The sequence below is a fragment of the Aedes albopictus genome, chromosome 3 (genome assembly GCF_035046485.1).
Source record: "Aedes albopictus strain Foshan chromosome 3, AalbF5, whole genome shotgun sequence".
Classification (NCBI taxonomy): Eukaryota; Metazoa; Arthropoda; class Insecta; order Diptera; family Culicidae; genus Aedes; species Aedes albopictus.
The window spans coordinates 64,934,543-64,953,574 of NC_085138.1; the positions used below are offsets into that span (position 1 = coordinate 64,934,543).

At 37.4% G+C, this 19,032-nt stretch overlaps 2 protein-coding genes across 9 annotated transcripts in view; both read right to left on the bottom strand.

Annotated features, from left to right (window-relative positions):
• Positions 1 to 2,087: 2,087 nt before the first annotated feature.
• LOC109425029 (serine protease gd) lies at positions 2,088 to 12,181 on the bottom strand. The gene is made up of 3 exons (XM_019700227.3): positions 11,678 to 12,181; positions 11,213 to 11,613; positions 2,088 to 3,080 (listed from the first exon to the last, which is right to left on the bottom strand). Exons 1-3 carry the CDS (start codon positions 11,903 to 11,905, stop codon positions 2,294 to 2,296), a joined length of 1,416 nt encoding a protein of 471 aa, XP_019555772.2. The 5' UTR covers positions 11,906 to 12,181; the 3' UTR covers positions 2,088 to 2,293.
• Positions 12,182 to 12,517: 336 nt separating this feature from the next.
• LOC109415674 (toll-like receptor 13) overlaps positions 12,518 to 19,032 on the bottom strand; it is a 28,062-nt gene continuing 21,547 nt past the window's right edge. For all 8 annotated transcript variants that reach the window (XM_062855961.1, XM_019689594.3, XM_062855960.1 and 5 more), the window contains one exon: positions 12,518 to 14,406. In XM_062855961.1, coding sequence (XP_062711945.1) covers positions 12,672 to 14,406 — 1,735 coding nt within the window. In that variant the 3' untranslated portion in view covers positions 12,518 to 12,671. The remainder of the gene's footprint in view (positions 14,407 to 19,032) is intronic.

Genomic DNA, 19,032 nt, shown 5'->3' on the forward strand with positions numbered 1-19,032 from the left:
TGCTGAAGAAAAATGTTACCGAGAAATATGAATTCTATGGTTTCTAAAAGACGAAATCTCTTTACGTAACAACAAATATTATTGCATATTTGTTTTAACATCGGTTCAATTGACCCCATTAAACAAATTGTATTTGTATTGTTATCAATGGTAGTTTACGATTTACTAGATTCCTTTGATTTATTGGAAAACATTAGAAAAATCATTGTTCATCGTTTTCTTGTCGTAACGTCCTCACTTGGCTAAAACCTGCTTTTCAGCTAGTTTTCTATAAGTACTTCCTCAGTTATTCATTGAGAGCTTCCTCTGCCAACACGGCTTGACGTCTGTCAGTCTTTGAAGTTTTAGCGAATAACATTCGATAACCGAAACATCTACTGTACTCAAATTTAAAACGAAAACTATAAAAAATATGTCAAGTGACTTTGTATTTGATTATATAAACATGACAATAACATTTATTGTTATTTATTTGTAACGAATTGTTTTTAAATGTAATTGAGAAATACACTCTTTTTTAATAAAAAGTCCATGAGAACTTTGCAGGCAATTTTGCAACTATATAAAAACAACTTAAATTAATTTTTACTGATAGTAACTTTAAATTATTACAGAACTATTGAAAAACAATCGAATCAATTAGTCACTAATAAAGTTAATGTTCACTTATTGTACGAACTATATGGGCTTGATTTCTATTGTAAAAAGTAACAATATATCTACTATGTGTTTTATTGTGAACAATAAAACCAGTCATATGTTAATAATATTTACCATGTAATGAATGGTAACTTTTTATCCGGGTGTACTTGTGCAGACTCAACTTTCAGCCAAATTAGCTCAAACTGAGTGGGGCAAAATGAATTGCTAAGTTTTAAAAACAATTCGTATGTTTATCCTTTATTGAAAGATTGTTTAGTTAAAACACTTTGTGTTAATTCAAGTTACTTATCATGATTGGATAACATCATGTTAATCCGCTGTTTTATCTTACCCCACCAGTTTCAACTTGCCCCGGTGTGCCTTATATAAGTGTGTAAAGAAAGTTTGGGTATATTTCTCGCAGTAAATCAAATAAACAGGTTGTGATAAATCTGAAAGTATATTTTTGTTTTTGCATTCATTTTGAGGAAATTCCATCTCAAGCTGGATCAGAAGCTGTTTACTGAGAAGGCTATCTGACTTACTTATATGAACTTTAAAGTTCCGAAACTACTTAAAAATGAAGTTGCTTAGAAGGTAGCTAAAGTTTCATACCATTTAACATGACTTTTTGCCCTCGGCAAAATACTGTATTACGTATCTTGCCGTATACAAGCAAATAGGTTCTCTCTCTCTCTCTCTTCTTGGCGTAACGTCCTCACTGGGACAAAGCCTGCTTCTCAGCTTAGTGTTCTATGAGCACTTCCACAGTTATTAACTGAGAGCTTCCTCTGCCAATGACCATTTTGCATGTGTATATCGTGTGGCAGGCACGAAGAGTAGAGTATAGAGTAGAGTAAACAAATAGGTTAATTAGGGTAAAATAAATTGGGTTATAGAGACCCCCAGTGGGACCCCCAGTACAAATGGAAGACTAATTTTTATCTGCAGTCGGTTGAAAGCTTACCGATCCTGAAATACGCCGGAACCGTACGTTACGGCTGTATTGGAAGACTTCTTAAATTCTGGCCAGGAATTTTGCGAGATATTTCTTACGTGGAAAAACATTAGAATTTTATTTAGTAATTTTTCTAAGCTCACCAGAAATATTTCGATGAAAGCACCAGGAATTTTGCAAAGAATTCTTTAACAATTGCAAATGTTCAAAAGTTAAACAAACTATTTCTGAGATGAACCTGCCTACGTCAGAAAATCCCTAGTTAAAGAGATTAAAAACTCAGTAATATGTCGCAAATACGCTAGTGCATATATACTACATATAGGTGCTAGTTTGCGTATCGATTCCAACAAATATATCTAAATATAACAAACCTTGATATAGATATCAATCGTTGATTTAATTATGTTATATTTTTGTTAACCTTTGTGATCGGGTAGGGTTGGTGATATTTTTCTTTACTACGTTTCAAATTCATTACTGGCTTAGTTTTTATAATGTATTTTATATGACTATTGAATTCATAATTCAGAACTTATCACATTGAAAATGGATAAAAAGATAACACTTTTCAAGCTCAGCTGATTGTTACGCTGGTTGCATAATTATTCACTAAGATCACTGAACTGAATAAACTGGACGATTTTTAGCACCTACTCATGAACACATAATTTTTCACTAAACACAACCACTTCATCCTATCACCCTTTTCAGCCAAAACCTGAACAGCGCTATATCGGTGTATACTGTATACTTTGTCACGTCACACTTGAGCGTACGAGGATCAACCAATCCCCTCGAGACGATTCCTCGCAGGTAGTACTGATTGCCTCGCTTAAGCACCAGTCCGCTGCCAGAATCACCGTTGCACGGGCTGGACCCCATTCCGTCACCGCAGAATATCCTTGCATTGCCCGGGTAGACTCGCTCCAGATTCAAATTGCACTGGCGCCTGCTTACGATGGTGGTTTTGATGTAAGTAGGAACCGTGGTAACGCCCTTCTCGGTAACGCCCCACCCGGCGAGGTACCCTTCCTGGCCGATAATCCTCCGCAGGTCGTTCTCACCCTGCCAAAGGCATATGGGTACAACGTGATCGTTGAATATTAACTCCTTCTTCAGCAACAGCACAGCCAAATCGGCATCGTTCAGATCGTCTTCGTGCACGTACTCGTTGTGGGGAAAGACAGCTTCAACGTAGGCGATTTGTGCGTTCTCTTCGAAAAAGTTGTCTATGTTGTACATCCCCGGAATTGCAAGCAGCCTTTCCGGCGCCATGAAATCGTCGATGTCGTACACACAATGCGCTGCCGTTAGGAGATGCTTGCTTGTGATGATTGTGCTTCCGCACATGTACTTGGGGTTGTGATGCTGAATTAGGTCGAACAAGGGAACATTCCAAGGGAATTGACCCTTTTTCACCAGTTCCCCGTGCAATGTGTACTGCTTTAGAAAAGCGCTCGACTGGCGACCACAGGTCCTGAAAATAAATAGAATAATGGCAATTAGTGTATGATAATGGTTTACAATGGTCTCAAAGCCACCGTGATGCTTGAGATATGTAACGGGTGGTAACTAAAAAATTTGAATGATTATATTGCCTTCATTCTCATAACAGTCCCATTAGAATAGGAAGTTTAACAGTTGCCTAAAAAATTACAAGCGCCCAAACAGAGAAAAGTTTATTAATGCAAAAATCATCGAATATTCAAAAAAAAAAAGTCAGTGTATTTTTTTCTGCAAATTTATTATGCTATGTAGACAAACACATTGCAACAGGAAGCAACACGTGGACGCTTTGTACGGCTCTACTGATAGCTAAAAATCCATAGAAAATCAATGGAATTTCATTACAAACCAAAACGTTTCCGATTTTGAGTGATTTCCACGCTCTGGAACCCCAACAACCAGATCCTGAGGAAAATTGAGGGATAATAGCTCAACCAGTAAGCATGAAATCATTACACATCGCCTAATGTACTTTTGTGACATGGACTGGATAGATATATAGATTGCCGTGTAAATATTAAATATTCACATCAAATCGTGTTTACACATTGCATTTTTTTTAATTAACAACCACTAAAAAGACGCAGATAATCGCAGGAATTTGAGGAAATCGCAAAAAGTGACAATTATGGTGAACGGCATCCACAAAAAAGATAGTCAGTAACAAAAATTTGTCTTATTATTGTTTTATAAGTATGTAGATACAAAAGACAGTTATTGCAACCAACTTTTTACTACTGCATATGTTACGGCGTTATATTTTCTAAAGTATGTATTGCTTTTCTCCACGAAAGAACAATGTTATACCTTTATGACATATAATCAAGCATATAATTCAAAAAATGCAATTTTAAGACCAGTGCGTTTTTTAAGAGCACTTTTTAAAACAAAATAAAATTTTTGTTGTTATCCGTTATTTATTCTAATAATTTGACTTTATGAGTGTATGTACCATTATATTAATAAATATAAAAATATATACCTGAAGATAGTTGTAGTAGTTTAAGTTTTTAATTTATATTTTGGGAAATGTTGGAACTTCAGGAACAGGACACATAAATAGCAAAAACTCAAAAAAAAAAAATGGTTGAAATCGGTTGAGAACTGACACCTCATTGACGTATTTAAAAAAAAAACATGATTCCGAGATAATCACGTTTAGTTTACTCTACGCGCCCATAAGGGAGCGAGGCGTAAAATGCTATATCTTTGCTTCTACTATTTGGATTTCTTTGAAAATTTGACACAGCATTCATAAAAAAATCATAATTTAAGATAAAAGAATAAAAAAAGTCTAGATATCAATATCTTGACCTCAATATATAAGTATAACACCGAACTCCATTTTGAAATATACAGAATAGTCCTAAATATGAGACAAAAATATAAAAGTTTCGGTTGCCCAAGAGATTCAAACATGCTCAAATTTTCTTCTTTCATCTTCTTCTTCTTTATGGTTGTACGTCCGCACTGGGACTAGGCCTGCCTCGCATCAACTTAGTGTTCTTTGAGCACTTCCACAGATATTAATTGAAGGGCTTTTTTGCCTGCCATTGCATGAATTTGTACATTGTTTGGCAAGTACAATGATACTTCTATGCCCAGGGAGTCGAGAATATTTTCCCGACCGGAACGGGAATCGAACCCGCCGTCTCCGGATTGGCGATCCATAGCCTTAACCACTAGGCTAACTGGAGACTATACCCGCCTAACCCGGCTAACTGCTCAAACTATACCCGCCTTAAGGCGTAGGTTGGGTATTAGAGGGTTAAGTTATTGCACAGTTTTTTTTTTTGAAAATTTCAGTTCAATTACATTGGGAATTCCTGAACAAACTTTGATATATGTATTCCTGAACCACTTTTGTTCATTAACTATTTTCGGAAAATTTATTAGAAACTTACCGAAGCCGTTATTCTCCCTGTTTTATTAGATTTTATCCATACCGTTACAGAAATATACTTCGAAAAATCTTTTTAGTATTACAGAAATACAAATGAGTGGTACCATTCCTAAAACATTGAGCAAGTTTTCAATAGTTTTGAAATTTATCGACCACATTATAAAGATTTTCAACGGAATCCCATATAAATGTCTATCGAGATTTCTTCAAAGCTTTCAGATAAAATTCTGTGGAATGGTTTCCATAGTGAAATTACTAGTTAAACCGTTGCAGTATTTCTTTATCTTTATTCTTGATACAGTATTTTTTTCAATTTATTATTTCAATAAAAAAAACTTCAATAAATTGTACATGAGTGCCTTAAGTCTTTTTCCTAATTTTTTTGTAGGTTATATCAAGGTTGTCCCATTGAAATTTTTATTGTAATAGGATCCAAACGATGGAGTTCTAGATTGAAAGTTTTGAGCTGGATTTTTGTATATTTCTGCAATTAATTGATGTAAACAGCGTCGGTATTATGATTCCTTGCCTGATTTGATGCTGTCTGAGCAAAACTGTGGGTCACTGTATTGCTGTATTTTCTATTTCTTGCCTTTTCAACAACACAGTAACTCACAGTTTTGCTTATACAACATCAAATTAGGCAAGAAATCATAATACCTACACTGTTTGCACCATTGCATTGCAGAAACGGAGAATTAGTCATCTCACCATACAAAAATTCAGCTCACTGCTTCTAATCTAGTACTTCACCGATTGCTTCCTATTTGTTGTGTGAGTTTTGTCCACAAGTTCACATGAATGAACGTTAAAATTTCCGAGGAAGATCAAATTTACACTAATTTACAGCGTTTTTGAACTCTGTAAACTGATGATCATTTTAGTGTAGAATCATGCCCTGAGTTAAAACGTGAAGAAAAAAACAGTTGAGCGGACATTTTGTCGACTTTCCATAGAAGGCTGGCGATTTGAAATCATTTTTTGTTCTATTTTCAAGTAAAGTTGCTCTCTCTAACATCTCATTCTCTGTATATAATGCTCCGATTGTACTGTTTTTTTCTGTAACCCGTTAACATCTTATATTTCAAATGTACGCCAAAAAAATAAAATCAATTCTTTTTCTTATTGAAAGAAAAAAAAAATACAAATCTTCATTTTAAGGGAATTGTCCCGTATACTCACCAATAACTCAATGTCTATCAATCCAACGAAAAAAATGTGCTCAGATGATCAAACCATATTATCTTCAGCTTTCAATTCATGCAAAAAGATTGGAAATTGGTTTGCTGTAAGGCAAGATATTTTAGTTTTATTAAATTTCAGATTTTTTAAAACGGTAGAACTAGATTTTCAGGTAAAACTCAAAAACTGTTCTACTTTAGTTTTTCTGAAGCACGGTCTTGAAATCAGAATGTAATTATGCATCAGAAATTTAAGTCATTGATTGAAGTTTACGACTTTCGTTCAATGTTGTAAACTTGTGTAATTAAAAGATTACAATAGTTTGCAAATGATTAGAATTTCTGAAAAACTTTCCAACAACTTTTGACTAGTTGAAAAACTAGCAGTCCAAATTTGAAATTTTGTTGGCACTTTATTAAAAGTCAAAACTTGTTAAATATTTTCTGAATGCGTATACCTAATGTGCATGTTTTTTTTTCAAAATTTTAGCTACCACTAGGTAGGTATAAACTTGAACCAAACGGCTCTTCAACTGTAGATCCTTGACAAGCTAAATAACTTTGCCAAAGACATCAACACTCTCAACAGTAATCAGGGTCTTGAACAGACAGTCGGTTTCCTTGAAAAAGTTGTTTGACTGGTCAATTGAAGATTGAATAGACAGATGGTTGTTTCGGTAAAGTTGGATCATTGGTAGTTTGATAGAAGGACCGAAAGACTTTCAGTTTAACCTTTGCGTCTCTAACGTATTTTGCGCACTCAAAATTAGATGTTCATTTAGCTCTATTTTCTTCAATTTTTACCCGATTTTGATGAAAATTTAACTGGAAATGACTACCGTTCATAGAATGCATTGGTTGGGCATGTTGGATAAACGGTTCCGGATACACCTTATCCTTATTTTACGTCCACTATTGGTTTGGCGAAAAAAAATTTCTACTGCCAAAATAATGATCAAAACAGACATTTTTATATTTTTGTACACTTCTCCTAACTACGAAGATGTTTAAAAAAATATAAAACTGTTGAGTCTTAACGGTAGATTTTTTTATTGCTTAGCCAAGCATGGACGTAAAAAAAGGACGTAATGTATATACGGATACCCACTGGGGTACGTCGGTTGGCCAAAGGAGACCGCCTTCAAGCATTTTTCTCTACAACAACGTTTTGGTTTTTTTTTTTCAAATTCTGGCTAATTCTCGATAGATCGATCATAGTAGAACCTAAATAAGGTCTTGAACCTCTTAACGAATCGTGTTTTCACGAATGGAAATCAATTTTGAAAATTAGGCCGAAAATTGGTAAACGCCTAATTGTATGCAATGTCTTGTAATTTCATGTAGTTAGAACTGGTGTGTCCAATATTTGTTAATATAAATTTCTAATGCAACTCAAAAAAACGTACGTAACACATAATAATATGTTGATGTACAGTTAAAAAAAAAATACGCAGTTTATGATTTGATTGCTAAATTCACTGCATGCAAAAAATCTATCAAAGTTACCCAGTTTTACGGTAACTCGGAATCCGGAACAGGCCATTTTAGTTCCAAATGACCTCAAAATATCCGAAGATACGAATACTTTATGATTCAGATGTAAAAGCTTATTGATCCATATAAGATCTGTAAAAAACAACGAAAATGTCTTATTTGGCTAACCAACGTACCCCACTGGGTTTCCGTATAAATCCAGGACTGTTCATGCAACTTCGCCAACCGGTGCATTCTATGAAATGGTAGTCAATTCCGGTTTTTCTGTCAAAATTTCTTCAAAATCGGGTAAAAATTGAAAAAAATAGAGCTAAATGAACATCAAATTTTGAGTGCGCAAAATACGTTAGAGACGCAAAGGTTAATAACCGTTTGGTATTGCTAGTAGCAAATTTTTAAAAGCATTCTATTTTTATTAGACATCTAGAAAACAAAGCCGTAACTTTTTAAATTTCTCTAAAATTGTCAAATTTTGACTGATAGTTCCTCATCTTCCCAAGTAACAATCAGCATGCCTCGAAGGTTTATTCTTTTTTTATCCTGTTTTCGTACAGGCATGTGAAAAACCTAGTTGTTCTATATTAGTTTTACGTGGTAGTTTTTTACTTTGAACCTATGGAATTCCATAAAACTATCATATAGCTTCTGCTATAAACATCTTCAGTTTAAGACTTGCAAGTAGTCATGAATTGGTTTGTTCACTTATCATATACCGTTTCAATAATACTTGCAATTGCGGTTGTTGTCGGTGAGATATTATTTTGTAAACAAAATATACAAAACTGAGGCAATGCTCAAAACCAACAAAAGATTTCGTGGCTGTAACATACATAGACCACGAAATGCTGTGATAAAACCAACAAAAGATTTCGTGGCTGTAACATACATAGACCACGAAATGCTGTGATAAAACCAACTAGTTAGTTCCATCATAAGCTCAGTTATGACCACCTCAGGAGGGTTAGTCCTATTGAAAAAATGATAAAGAAATACAGAGTTTACCAGAAAAATATGTCGCCTAACCGGGAAAATTTATCTAAATACAGAAAAATCATTATTCAATTTTATGATTTCACGTACAGCTTAAGATCGAACTTCACGATTCAACACGTTTCCGTCATTTTATTTTCAGAAAAAATTATATCATCTTTTTGAAGCTCCGCTATGTTGAAAAAACCTTTTTTGCATCCAATGCCACCGAGTAAATTAAAAGCATTTAACTTCCAATTAATGCACAGTTTGCGTGGCGCACTTATATTTTGTCATTATCCCAGTCACATTCACCACAAACTTCCCGTGGCATGTCTACTAACATGTATTAAATAGGAAAACAAATCCAAATTCCAGGGAGACATCTTTCTAATTGATGGCTAGATAAACAACCAAGCATATTTTCTTTTGACGATCGATCAGTGATAGTGAAAAATAAGCAAAACAAATATTTGACAAGTCAGAAGATGGTTTTATTTAGAAGGTTATATCGGGGATACGATAAAACTACGATACAACCCGAAACCCTAAGCCGGTTTACATACGAAGTACTGTAGATCATAATAAGACTCGGCTAACTAGCCAGAACGTGGGCCGTAGGAGGCATATAAGAGCTCGAGAGGACTTTCAAGTCGGAATCAATGGTTTTATGGCTAGGGTCTTTGAATAGCTAAAAAACATCGATAAAATCAAGGGGCCCAGAATCAATGGGATGTAAGAGATCATTTTGTCAATTTTGAGCTTAGCATATCAAAAAAATCTTCAGATTTTAATAAATCGAAGAAAATTGGGTCGATTTTGAAACTCCATACATTTTGTATGGGATAAAAAATTGGTGAAAGACATGAAACTTGAAAAAGAGTTTTTTTTTCACTTACACCTTTTTGCTTCTCCAATATTTTGAAAAACATGTTTTATCTGCCCCCTCAAAATGCAAAATCCAGCTAAAAATGTTTGAAGGGGAATAAGACAAAAAGTCAAAATGAAATTTGTATCAGCCTCATATCTTAGAAAACCTGAATCAAATCAAATGAAATGTTGAACATTTACGACTAATGCATTGGTCTTTAATTACCATTTGATCCAAATACAATATGTACAAAGTGAAAAAAGTTTCAGCTTGTACAATACTTTTTGAGAAATTCTAATCACTTGCCTGCTTTTGCAAAATGGAAACTAGCATCTGCTAGTAGCGAAATCTTGCATCTAATGGTAAATCAACTGCAAGTCCTTGACTTACCAAATCAAGCCTAACTTTACCAAACACCGTATGTAACATATGTAAACAAAAAAGAGTTTTTCACATGAGGCGCTGAATTTCGTTAAGGGCTACTTGTATCGCCCATCTTTGGGGATGGTTTGTGAAAAAATATCCGGATTTTTCACGCTCCTTAAATGCTCAATGTATAAGTTGCTATGAGAACAGCGAACTTCCCCTCCGTTTTTCTCCGTTCGTGAATTTTGTTAGATACGGTGTTTGGTAAAGTAACTTTGCCGAAAACCCCGTAAGTAAGCGGGATCCCGAGATATATAAAAATTTAAAATTTGTAAGTTCTCTAGTACTGCCTGTTGGTGGAACTTTAAACCAAACTATCCATCAACTGTAAGTCTTTATTTATTTAATTCTTTAACCAACCAAACAACTTTGCTGAAGACACCAACTCTTGAAGTTATCAATACCCTGAGATATATGAGATGGTAATTTTGTCAGTGCTTTGTGTGCTTTTTATAATGTCATAGAAATTGTCGGTTTGAGTGACATTTGATAACGATTTAAATTTTTTAAAAGATACAGTTACAATTTACACAATTTTTGGAATTGGTATACAGCGTAGATTTTGGCCAAACACCACCTCCCCTCGTCCCTCAAGAGTCTACGTAGTTTATGGAGGGGCCCAAATGATATGCAATTTATGAATGATACCTTTAAAAAGTGCTCATACACAACGTTTTGAATAAAGAGCTACGTTTGTCCACTACAGAAGCCGTCCACACCAGAGAGATTTGGTCTTTTCCATGAAACTTGTTTTTCGTGACGTCACAAAGCAAACTTTAACAAGGTGAAAGACAGGCGTCAGTGAACCGATTTACTTTATTTTAGTCACATATGAAAGATATGCTGGAGTAAAAAAACCATACAAAATTTCATATTTGGAACTTGTTCTGTATTTGAATAAATTTCATAAATGTTATTTTTCGTGCCGATACAACGCTTAAAAAACTATACTTTGACCAGCCATACCTCAACCTCAGAGTTGTAAAGTATTACAATTAAAATTCTTTGTATATTTATCTGTTAATGATGGAAGACTTTTGAAAAATCAGTGCATTGGTGTTTAAAATACGACAGCTTTGATAAATGTCAACTTTAAAATATAAGTATTGATGATACACATGGCCCGTAGAATGTGTCATTAAAAATGTGCATAAAGAAAACTATGATCACGTCTCCCCAAGGGTCAAGTACATACCCTCAGTCTTTTCTATCAGCAAATGTTTTCACAGTACTGTAACATAAAAGTTGAGTCTACTTACATTTTCGTGCTGGTTGCATGAGGTGGCGCAACGCTGGCCCGTTCCGATATCGGTCTAGCGAAGGCATCCGCAGCCGATTGTGATGGCACCTCATGCTCTTGAAATCTCGTGATCAGATCTGTGTCCGAATCCTCTTCGATAGGTAAAGCTTTACCCTTCTGTGACAGCTTTTGCGAGTGCAGCTGTGTGTACAGAGTGTGCTCCAGATTGATGGCGGTCAGCACTCGTCCCGCTGCTCGGTAGCCTCGGCAAATGATCTCATCATTTAGGGCTATTGACAGCACCGTTGGCAGTAGATTCGGCAACGGGAAGTTTACACGGTACTGTGCTGGCCGACCGTTGATGATGTCCTCGATGGTTGCTTGGCGCGATTTAACCAGGGCAATGGATCCAACTAGTTTCTGGAATGGTGGGAACGTATTTAGTACAGAGCAAATTTCGAAAAAAAAAAGAAATCATACTCACGGGTGGCAGTTGCATTCCGATTGATAGATCGACACTCAGCTTTGCTACCTCTCCCGGGTTTATATCGTACACTTTGATGCGACCAATGTAGTTTCTCGTTTGCGGATCCAAATGGTATGTGAAGACTTCGGGGCAAGGAGATTGCAAGAACCTTGCACTAACTATAGTAGCCCCAATAAAGTACGATATTATAACGAATAAATGCAACACACGACTTCCAAGCGACATAGCTTTTATTTTTTTTCCACGACCCGAAAATTCCAAAAGGTCTTGCCGGTACAAGATCAGCGCGTATACTGGATTAGGCAGAAGGATGTTTTGCTCATTCTGCTACCTAAAGCACTTGTCGCATTGATTTGTCAGGTACTAACGATGTGAGATGTTTTTGTTTTGTAGAATGTGTCTTGTGGGATGATACTTTTATGGCTTGGAACAAGTGGAAGAGTTATAGTAGCAGGTTATTTTTACAGGGTGTTCATCTAGAAACGCCAGAAAATATTTCAAGGTCTCCGAGCAGGTCTTCCTTTTTGAATCTGTATATTTCATTTTGGCATATATAAACTTAATAACTTACAGCTCATAAAATATGGTATATGAAAAACTTGCGTGGCTAACACAGAAATCTTATAACAAATTATACAAAGAACATTCGCACATTACTAGTGTTAGCATCCTAAAATTCCGTACGCTGTCATAAATTAATGATGAATATTTAATTTGCATTTATGAAACTTGTGCAATGAGTTCATGCCTTTTTTACTATACAATAGGAGCTATCTATTCGTTTAGGAAGTGTGATATATAAATAGCGACTCTGTCATCAGCACATCCAACCAATACTTCTCTCGGCACATTTAGTTCAAATCATACATTTATTTCAATATCATCGATATAATTACGCTAAACGTCTTCATTTTCCTCTATGATACATTTGGTACATTTACACACTCGATACTGTACATGGCACCCACCCGTCAAACTTCTTCCCCACCTCTCAGATATTATCACTCATGACTTCGTTCACAGTGACGCCATTGCTGAACTCATTGGCACGTTTGTTGTACGTCACCACCTTAACCGATCGATTCATCTGCCACCGTTTGTAGAGGATGTGCAGCCCGTAGGCCACCGCAAGCACCATCGCGGCACCGAATATGGTCACCATGAAGGCCACCATTCCCACCAGATGGCCTATTTCGGCACTCATGGCCGCCATCTTTTGATCGTTCTGTTTCAGCAGGAAATGGGTATGATTGCTCAGCCCGTGCATGTTGTAGTATAGGGCATACATAAAGTAGGTCATACTACGACCCAGATTCTTTACCAGATTCATGTCCCGTTTCACCTGATTGAGCGTATATTCCGGTTCGAAAGAATCCGTGATATCCGAGTCGGTTATGTGTGTGCCGTTGATGTAGCAATCCCGTGGATCGGTGGTGGTTTGTATGTGCGTTTTGTTGAGGTACGATATGATGTTGTCGAAGTAGGAGCAGTTCCACCGGTTGAAGGAAAGGGATATCAGCTCCAGGTGAGGGAAATGATGCGCCATGTGTTCATAGTCTATAAGTTCTTGAAGGTAGTTGAAGTTCAAGCTGACGTATTGAAGAGTTTTCAGTTTTGCCAGGTGGCTGATGTTCAACCGAACGAAGTTGTTCTGGGAAAGATCAAGGTTCAAAATTGATTCCGATATCAACAGACCATCCATGTTGTTTTCAGTTAGGCTACAGTTCTGAAGTCTGAGCGTTGCCAAGGTTGGAATGTTCCGTATGGAATATTTTAGATTGTAGTCAAACCGCGAAATGTTATTCGAAGACAAATCCAGGTACTCTAAACGAGTCATCTCATGGAGACCGGCAATGTTGTCCAGTTGATTGTGTGACAAATCGACGTGCTCGGCGGAACTAAACTGGAACAAATCAGCGTCATGTATATTGTTATGGTGCGCTTCCAAAGCTCTGACGTTGTATGTTCGGTTGACGGACAGAATGTTTATTTGGTTATAGTCTACTTTTAGCAAACCAATTTCTTTTGCTTCAATGTACGGCATTCGATGAAAATTGTTGTAGGAAAGATCGACTTCAAACAACTCCTCCACCATAGCTAGAGAATCAAACAATACACTCGGCAAGAATCCGATCTGATTATGATTCAGCAACAGTGACGAAAGGTGATCATTAAAATGGAACTGATGTTCGTTCAACGTAATCAAGCAATTTTCTCGTAAATTCAACGATTCCAAAGCATACATGCGATTGAATGCTTCTTTTTCAATTGTATGAATCAAGTTGAATGATAGGTCGAGCTCCATCAGTCGGATCAGCGAACCGAAGGTCAAATTGTTGATTACCATTATTCTGTTGTACGACAAGTTAAGCATTTCCAGAGAATAGAACTTCAGAAACGTCAGTTCGTTTAGCACCTCGATATTATTATATGACATGTCCAATTCATAGATGTCATATCCTTCCCCGACGATGCTGCTTAGATGCCAGTGTACTTCATGGAAGCCTTGCTTCGACAGATCCAGGTCCGTTTGATTCTCGTGCAAGTTAAGCGAATCCTCCGTCAGAATTGCGTTCCAATTGTGAGAGCTCCGATAGGCTTCCATAATTGTGCGGTGTCGATCGGTTTTCGAGGCGATACATTCATCCGCATCCACATTGAGGTAGAACCAAATGGCTAGCACAAGAAGCAATTTCACCCAGGAATGCATCCATGTTGAGCATAGTCTGTGGAAAAATAGAGAAATAAGAGTCTGAAAATCATGATATGACATGGTTTTGTTAAGATTACTGTTAACACAGCTTGTAGGGTGGGTGAGTATAATAGTTTATCCTACCTATTAGGGTGGCCCACACTTATATGAAAAACAAAAATTTTGAAAAATGCCAAGTCTTACCTCCTAAATAAGTTGTTTTGGACTTCCAGAATCTAGGTTCAAAATTTGAGCAATATCGGTTGAGCCTAAGGGAGCGCACAAAACGCTTGAAGTTTGTATGGGAAAACTTGGCCAAATGTATGCAGAAATTTGAAGTTTTCGAATTTTGCCGCTGGGTGGCGCTGTAAGCGTTCAATAAATAAACCCTTTGATATTATTGTAGGTGACTATATGCCAAAGAACTTTGTCGAAGACTGCGAAGTGATCCGACGGCTGTGAAAAAAGTTATACCCTAAACAAAGTGAGGCAAAGTATTGAGATTTCATTATTGATATTATTCCTTTACATGTATTGGAAAAACAACAATAAACAACAATAGTCACCTACAATACTACCAAAGGGTTTGATTACACTGCTCGACAAATTTTTACAAAATTTGGTGTTATGGGATGAGAAAAAAAATAACAGTGGTTTGGGACCCTAGAAGTGCCAGAATGAAAGAATTTTTGAAAAATATTGGACTGGGCCTTCACAGTTTTAAACCGAAGTTTGTATGGAGAACTTGGGGTGTTCAATTGATATGTGCATTGGAACGTGCGTGCATATTTTTAGGCGTTGTCGGTATTTGGGTTAGTTTCGGTATTGTCTAACGCCTAAATATATGCACAGCGCGTTCTAATGTACATATCAATTGAACACCCCAAGTTCTCCATACAAACTTTGGTTTTAAACTGTGAAGGCCCGGTCCAATATTTTTCAAAAAATCTTTCACTATGACACTTCTGGGGTCCCAAACCCCTGTATTTCTTTTCTCATCCCATAACAAAATTTAGTGTTGAACGGTGTTATTGAACGCTTACAGCGCCACCTAGCGGCAAAATTCGAAAACTTAAAATTTCTGCATACATTTAGACAAGTTTTCCCATACAAACTTAAAGTGTTTTGAGCGCCCCCTTAGGCTTAATTGATTTTGCTCAAATTTTGAACGTAGCTTCTGGGAGGCCAAAACAACTGATTTAGGAGGTAAGACATGGCATTTTTCGAATTTTTTGTGTGGGCCACCTTACTACCCATGTATGAAAGATATGAAGACTGTAACTCCAAAGTACACTGAAGTTTTCTTCGCGGTTTTTTTACGCGGTACCGCGTAAAAAAAGCCGCGTTATTTCAAAAAACGTCGTCAAAAACCGCGTTATTTCAAAACTCGTCGTAAAAAAAACTAGTTTTTTTCAAAAACACGCGCGAAATAGTCAGGATCACAACGTGACTTGACTTTTTTACGACGGTTTTTGAAATAACGTGGTTTTTTACGACGGTTTTGAAATAACGCGGTTTTTTACGACGTTTTTTTATATAACGCGGTTTTTTTACGTGATACCATTACCGTCGTAAAAAAACTTCTGTGTTCTACGATTTGATTGTATTGTAGCGAGCTTGCATTTGTTATGGGAAAGTTTCTAATAAGGAGAGTGCGGGTAAGACGGGGTGGAAGCTCAGGTGAAATATTATCTCCTGAGCGTCCATTAAAAACAACACCCCCGGCGAAGACTGGCGCTCGAGCCTAGCTATTTAGCACTGTAGTTGGAGGAAATGCCAATGCAGAACCCGTAGCTTCCGGGAAGGTAAGCCCAGCTCCCTGGGTTAGTGAGTTGGTGTCAGGCCCTGCGAGCCAGCCGTAAAAAAGACTAGCACCGCAAAATCAACAAGAGAAGAATGCGAACCGATACCAATGGCGACGACCACAGCGACGAAAAGGGACTTGCGATTGGAAGCTCGGTACGTGGAACTGCAGATCTCTCAACTTCATCGGGAGCACCCGCATACTCGCCGATCTACTGAAGGACCGCGGGTTCGGCATCGTAGCGCTGCAGGAGGTGTGTTGGACAGGATCCATGGTGCGAACGTTTAGAGGTAATCATACCATCTACCAGAGTTGCGGCAACACACGTGAGCTGGGAACAGCTTTTATAGTGATGGGCGATATGCAGAGGCGCGTGATCGGTTGGTGGCCGATCGACGAAAGAATGTGCAGGTTGAGGATCAAGGGCCGATTCTTCAACATTAGCATAATAAACGTGCACAGCCCTCACTCCGGAAGCACTGATGATGACAAAGACGCATTTTATGCGCAGCTTGAACGCGAGTACGACCGCTGCCCAAACCACGACGTCAAGATCATCATAGGAGATCTAAACGCTCAGGTAGGCCAGGAGTAGGAATTCAGACCGACGATTGGAAAGTTCAGCGCCCACCAGCTGACGAACGAAAATGGCCTACGCCTCATCGATTTCGCCGCCTCCAAGAACATGGCCATTCGTAGCACTTTCTTCCAGCACAGCCTCCCTTATCCTGGAGATCACCACAGCAGACGGAATTTCAAATCGACCACTTTCTGATTGACGGACGGCGCTTCTCCGACATTATCGTCGTCAGGACCTATCGTGGCGCCAACATCGACTCCGACCACTATCTGGTGATGGTCAAACTGCGCTCAAAACTCTCCGTCATCAACAATGAACGGCACCGGCTGTTGTAAAAAACAATAACAAACATACATATTTTTTTTAACATTTAACATTTACCTATTTACATATAAAAATACAATTACAATTTCATAAGAGCACTTTCCAGTGAGCATTATAGCTCTTTTAAGGAAGTGCTAGAGAAGTTCTTAATCTACTATTACAAAGATCATAATGTACATTCGTATGCAGAAAAAAAGCAATTCAAGATTGTAATGTTTGATACTAATTTGATAAATAAAAGAAAATCGGGTTAAGTACGGTTCCTTTGAATTCCACTAAGAATTTGCATCCTTTGACAGATACGTATTTCGACCTCAACTGTAAGGTCGTCTTCAGTGTCTTGTACTTGACTCGACTGATAGTTGAAATGGTCGACAGCGATGATGGGCGGTGGATAATGGGCGGTGAGTGGTGATCGATGGGTGGTGAGCAGGGTGGTCCGACGGCTGGCGGAGAAAAAGCAGATACAAAACGGTTTAATGTTCTTAATTGACAAACCATATTATTTGAGATTTGTAGGGTTACAGCATTATCCAAGGTAACGTACAAGATTTTGTTTCAAATGTTTTCTCAATGATTTTTTGAAGATTTTCAAACTTGCGCAGTTTTTACATGCAGCTGGCAGGTCATTGTACATTTTACTTCCTGCATACACGAATTTTTTTTCTGCCAAACTCCGTTTGAAGTCTTCCGATAACTAAGTTTCCGTCGTTCCTGGAACCTCTCGTCCTAACAATCCTTCTAAATTGTGTGTTATGGTGCGTTGAAGTATCGGTGATGATTTTTCGTACTTGTACAAGAATTTGGAACGCTTGCAATGCTTTTACTGGAAGCACTGAGTCCGCTGCTTCAGTGTAGAGTATAACGGTTGAATATAGTCTCGGTTTGCCATTTATTATCTCTAAGCATCTGTTTTGAATCACTTGGAGTTCTCTTAAAACAGATTTACTGGCTGAACCCCAACATGTTACTAAGTAGGGTAACCAATATAATTTGGACCCCCATATATTCTGGACCCCCTGGGTCGTATTATCACAACTTACACAGGTTTAATGATAGGATGACGGAAAATTTTAGAATCATTCGCTAAATAAGATTGCTCTGCACGGGCAGCAATCATTTCCTTACTGGAAATACCCTTATTTGCCTTGAAATTATTTTTTGCCAATCTCGTCATCCGTGCGAGTGTCGTTCATGTTTACAAAAAGAGATTGCGGTGTTGAGGAAACTTGCAGATGTAAACAATAATGTTTATCATTCTAGCGCATTAAATTCGCAATGTTCGTCTAATCAGCTTTTGTCAATCAAGTAATTAGGATGTGATCCAGCATATTCAAGCGGCAAAATGTTCCAAAATAGTTTCAAACGAGTTTAAACACCGGGTGTCCAAAATATATACTGAAGAGGGTCCAAAATATATTGGGGTGTCCAAAACAGTGAAAACTGATGCTTCAAAAATCAGTTATTTTCATAAAATTTTCAGCCAGAAATGACTTTGTGGGTATTTTTTGTTGGAGCTATCACACAGCGGAACACACAACAGCGGGACGAGTAGCGAAGCTTTCCGGACCGGAGCAAAAGTAAAACACTTGCTTACAGTGTGACGATCACGAACGACTAATTTATTCAATATTTACATTCACAAATATAAACAATAACATAGCTCGACAACATAAAACATGTTCACGGTGTATCTTTACACACCGGTTGTCTCGATTACGAGGGGTGCTCGAATGCACAAAATACATATTCCCAACACCCCCTCTCAGGTCGACAACCCGAGTAACTTTTCTTACAAATTTCACAGATCCTATCATCAATAGTCCAAAACATCACAAAACATTAATTTCCTAGGTCAGATCGCCAAGTTTGGCTCATCAAAATTCATCTTACAAAAACAACATCAGTTCTCTCTCACAACAAACGTCCAAAACAGTCAGTCAAATTTCACA

Coding starts and splice junctions, on each gene's coding strand:
- LOC109425029 (XM_019700227.3), bottom strand. CDS start 11,905: ATGTCGCTTGGAAGTCGTGTGTTGCATTTATTCGTTATAATATCGTAC. Junction 11,614..11,677: donor TCGGAATGCAACTGCCACCC/GTGAGTATGATT, acceptor CCACCATTCCAG/AAACTAGTTGGATCCATTGC. Junction 3,081..11,212: donor CATGCAACCAGCACGAAAAT/GTAAGTAGACTC, acceptor ATTTATTTTCAG/GACCTGTGGTCGCCAGTCGA.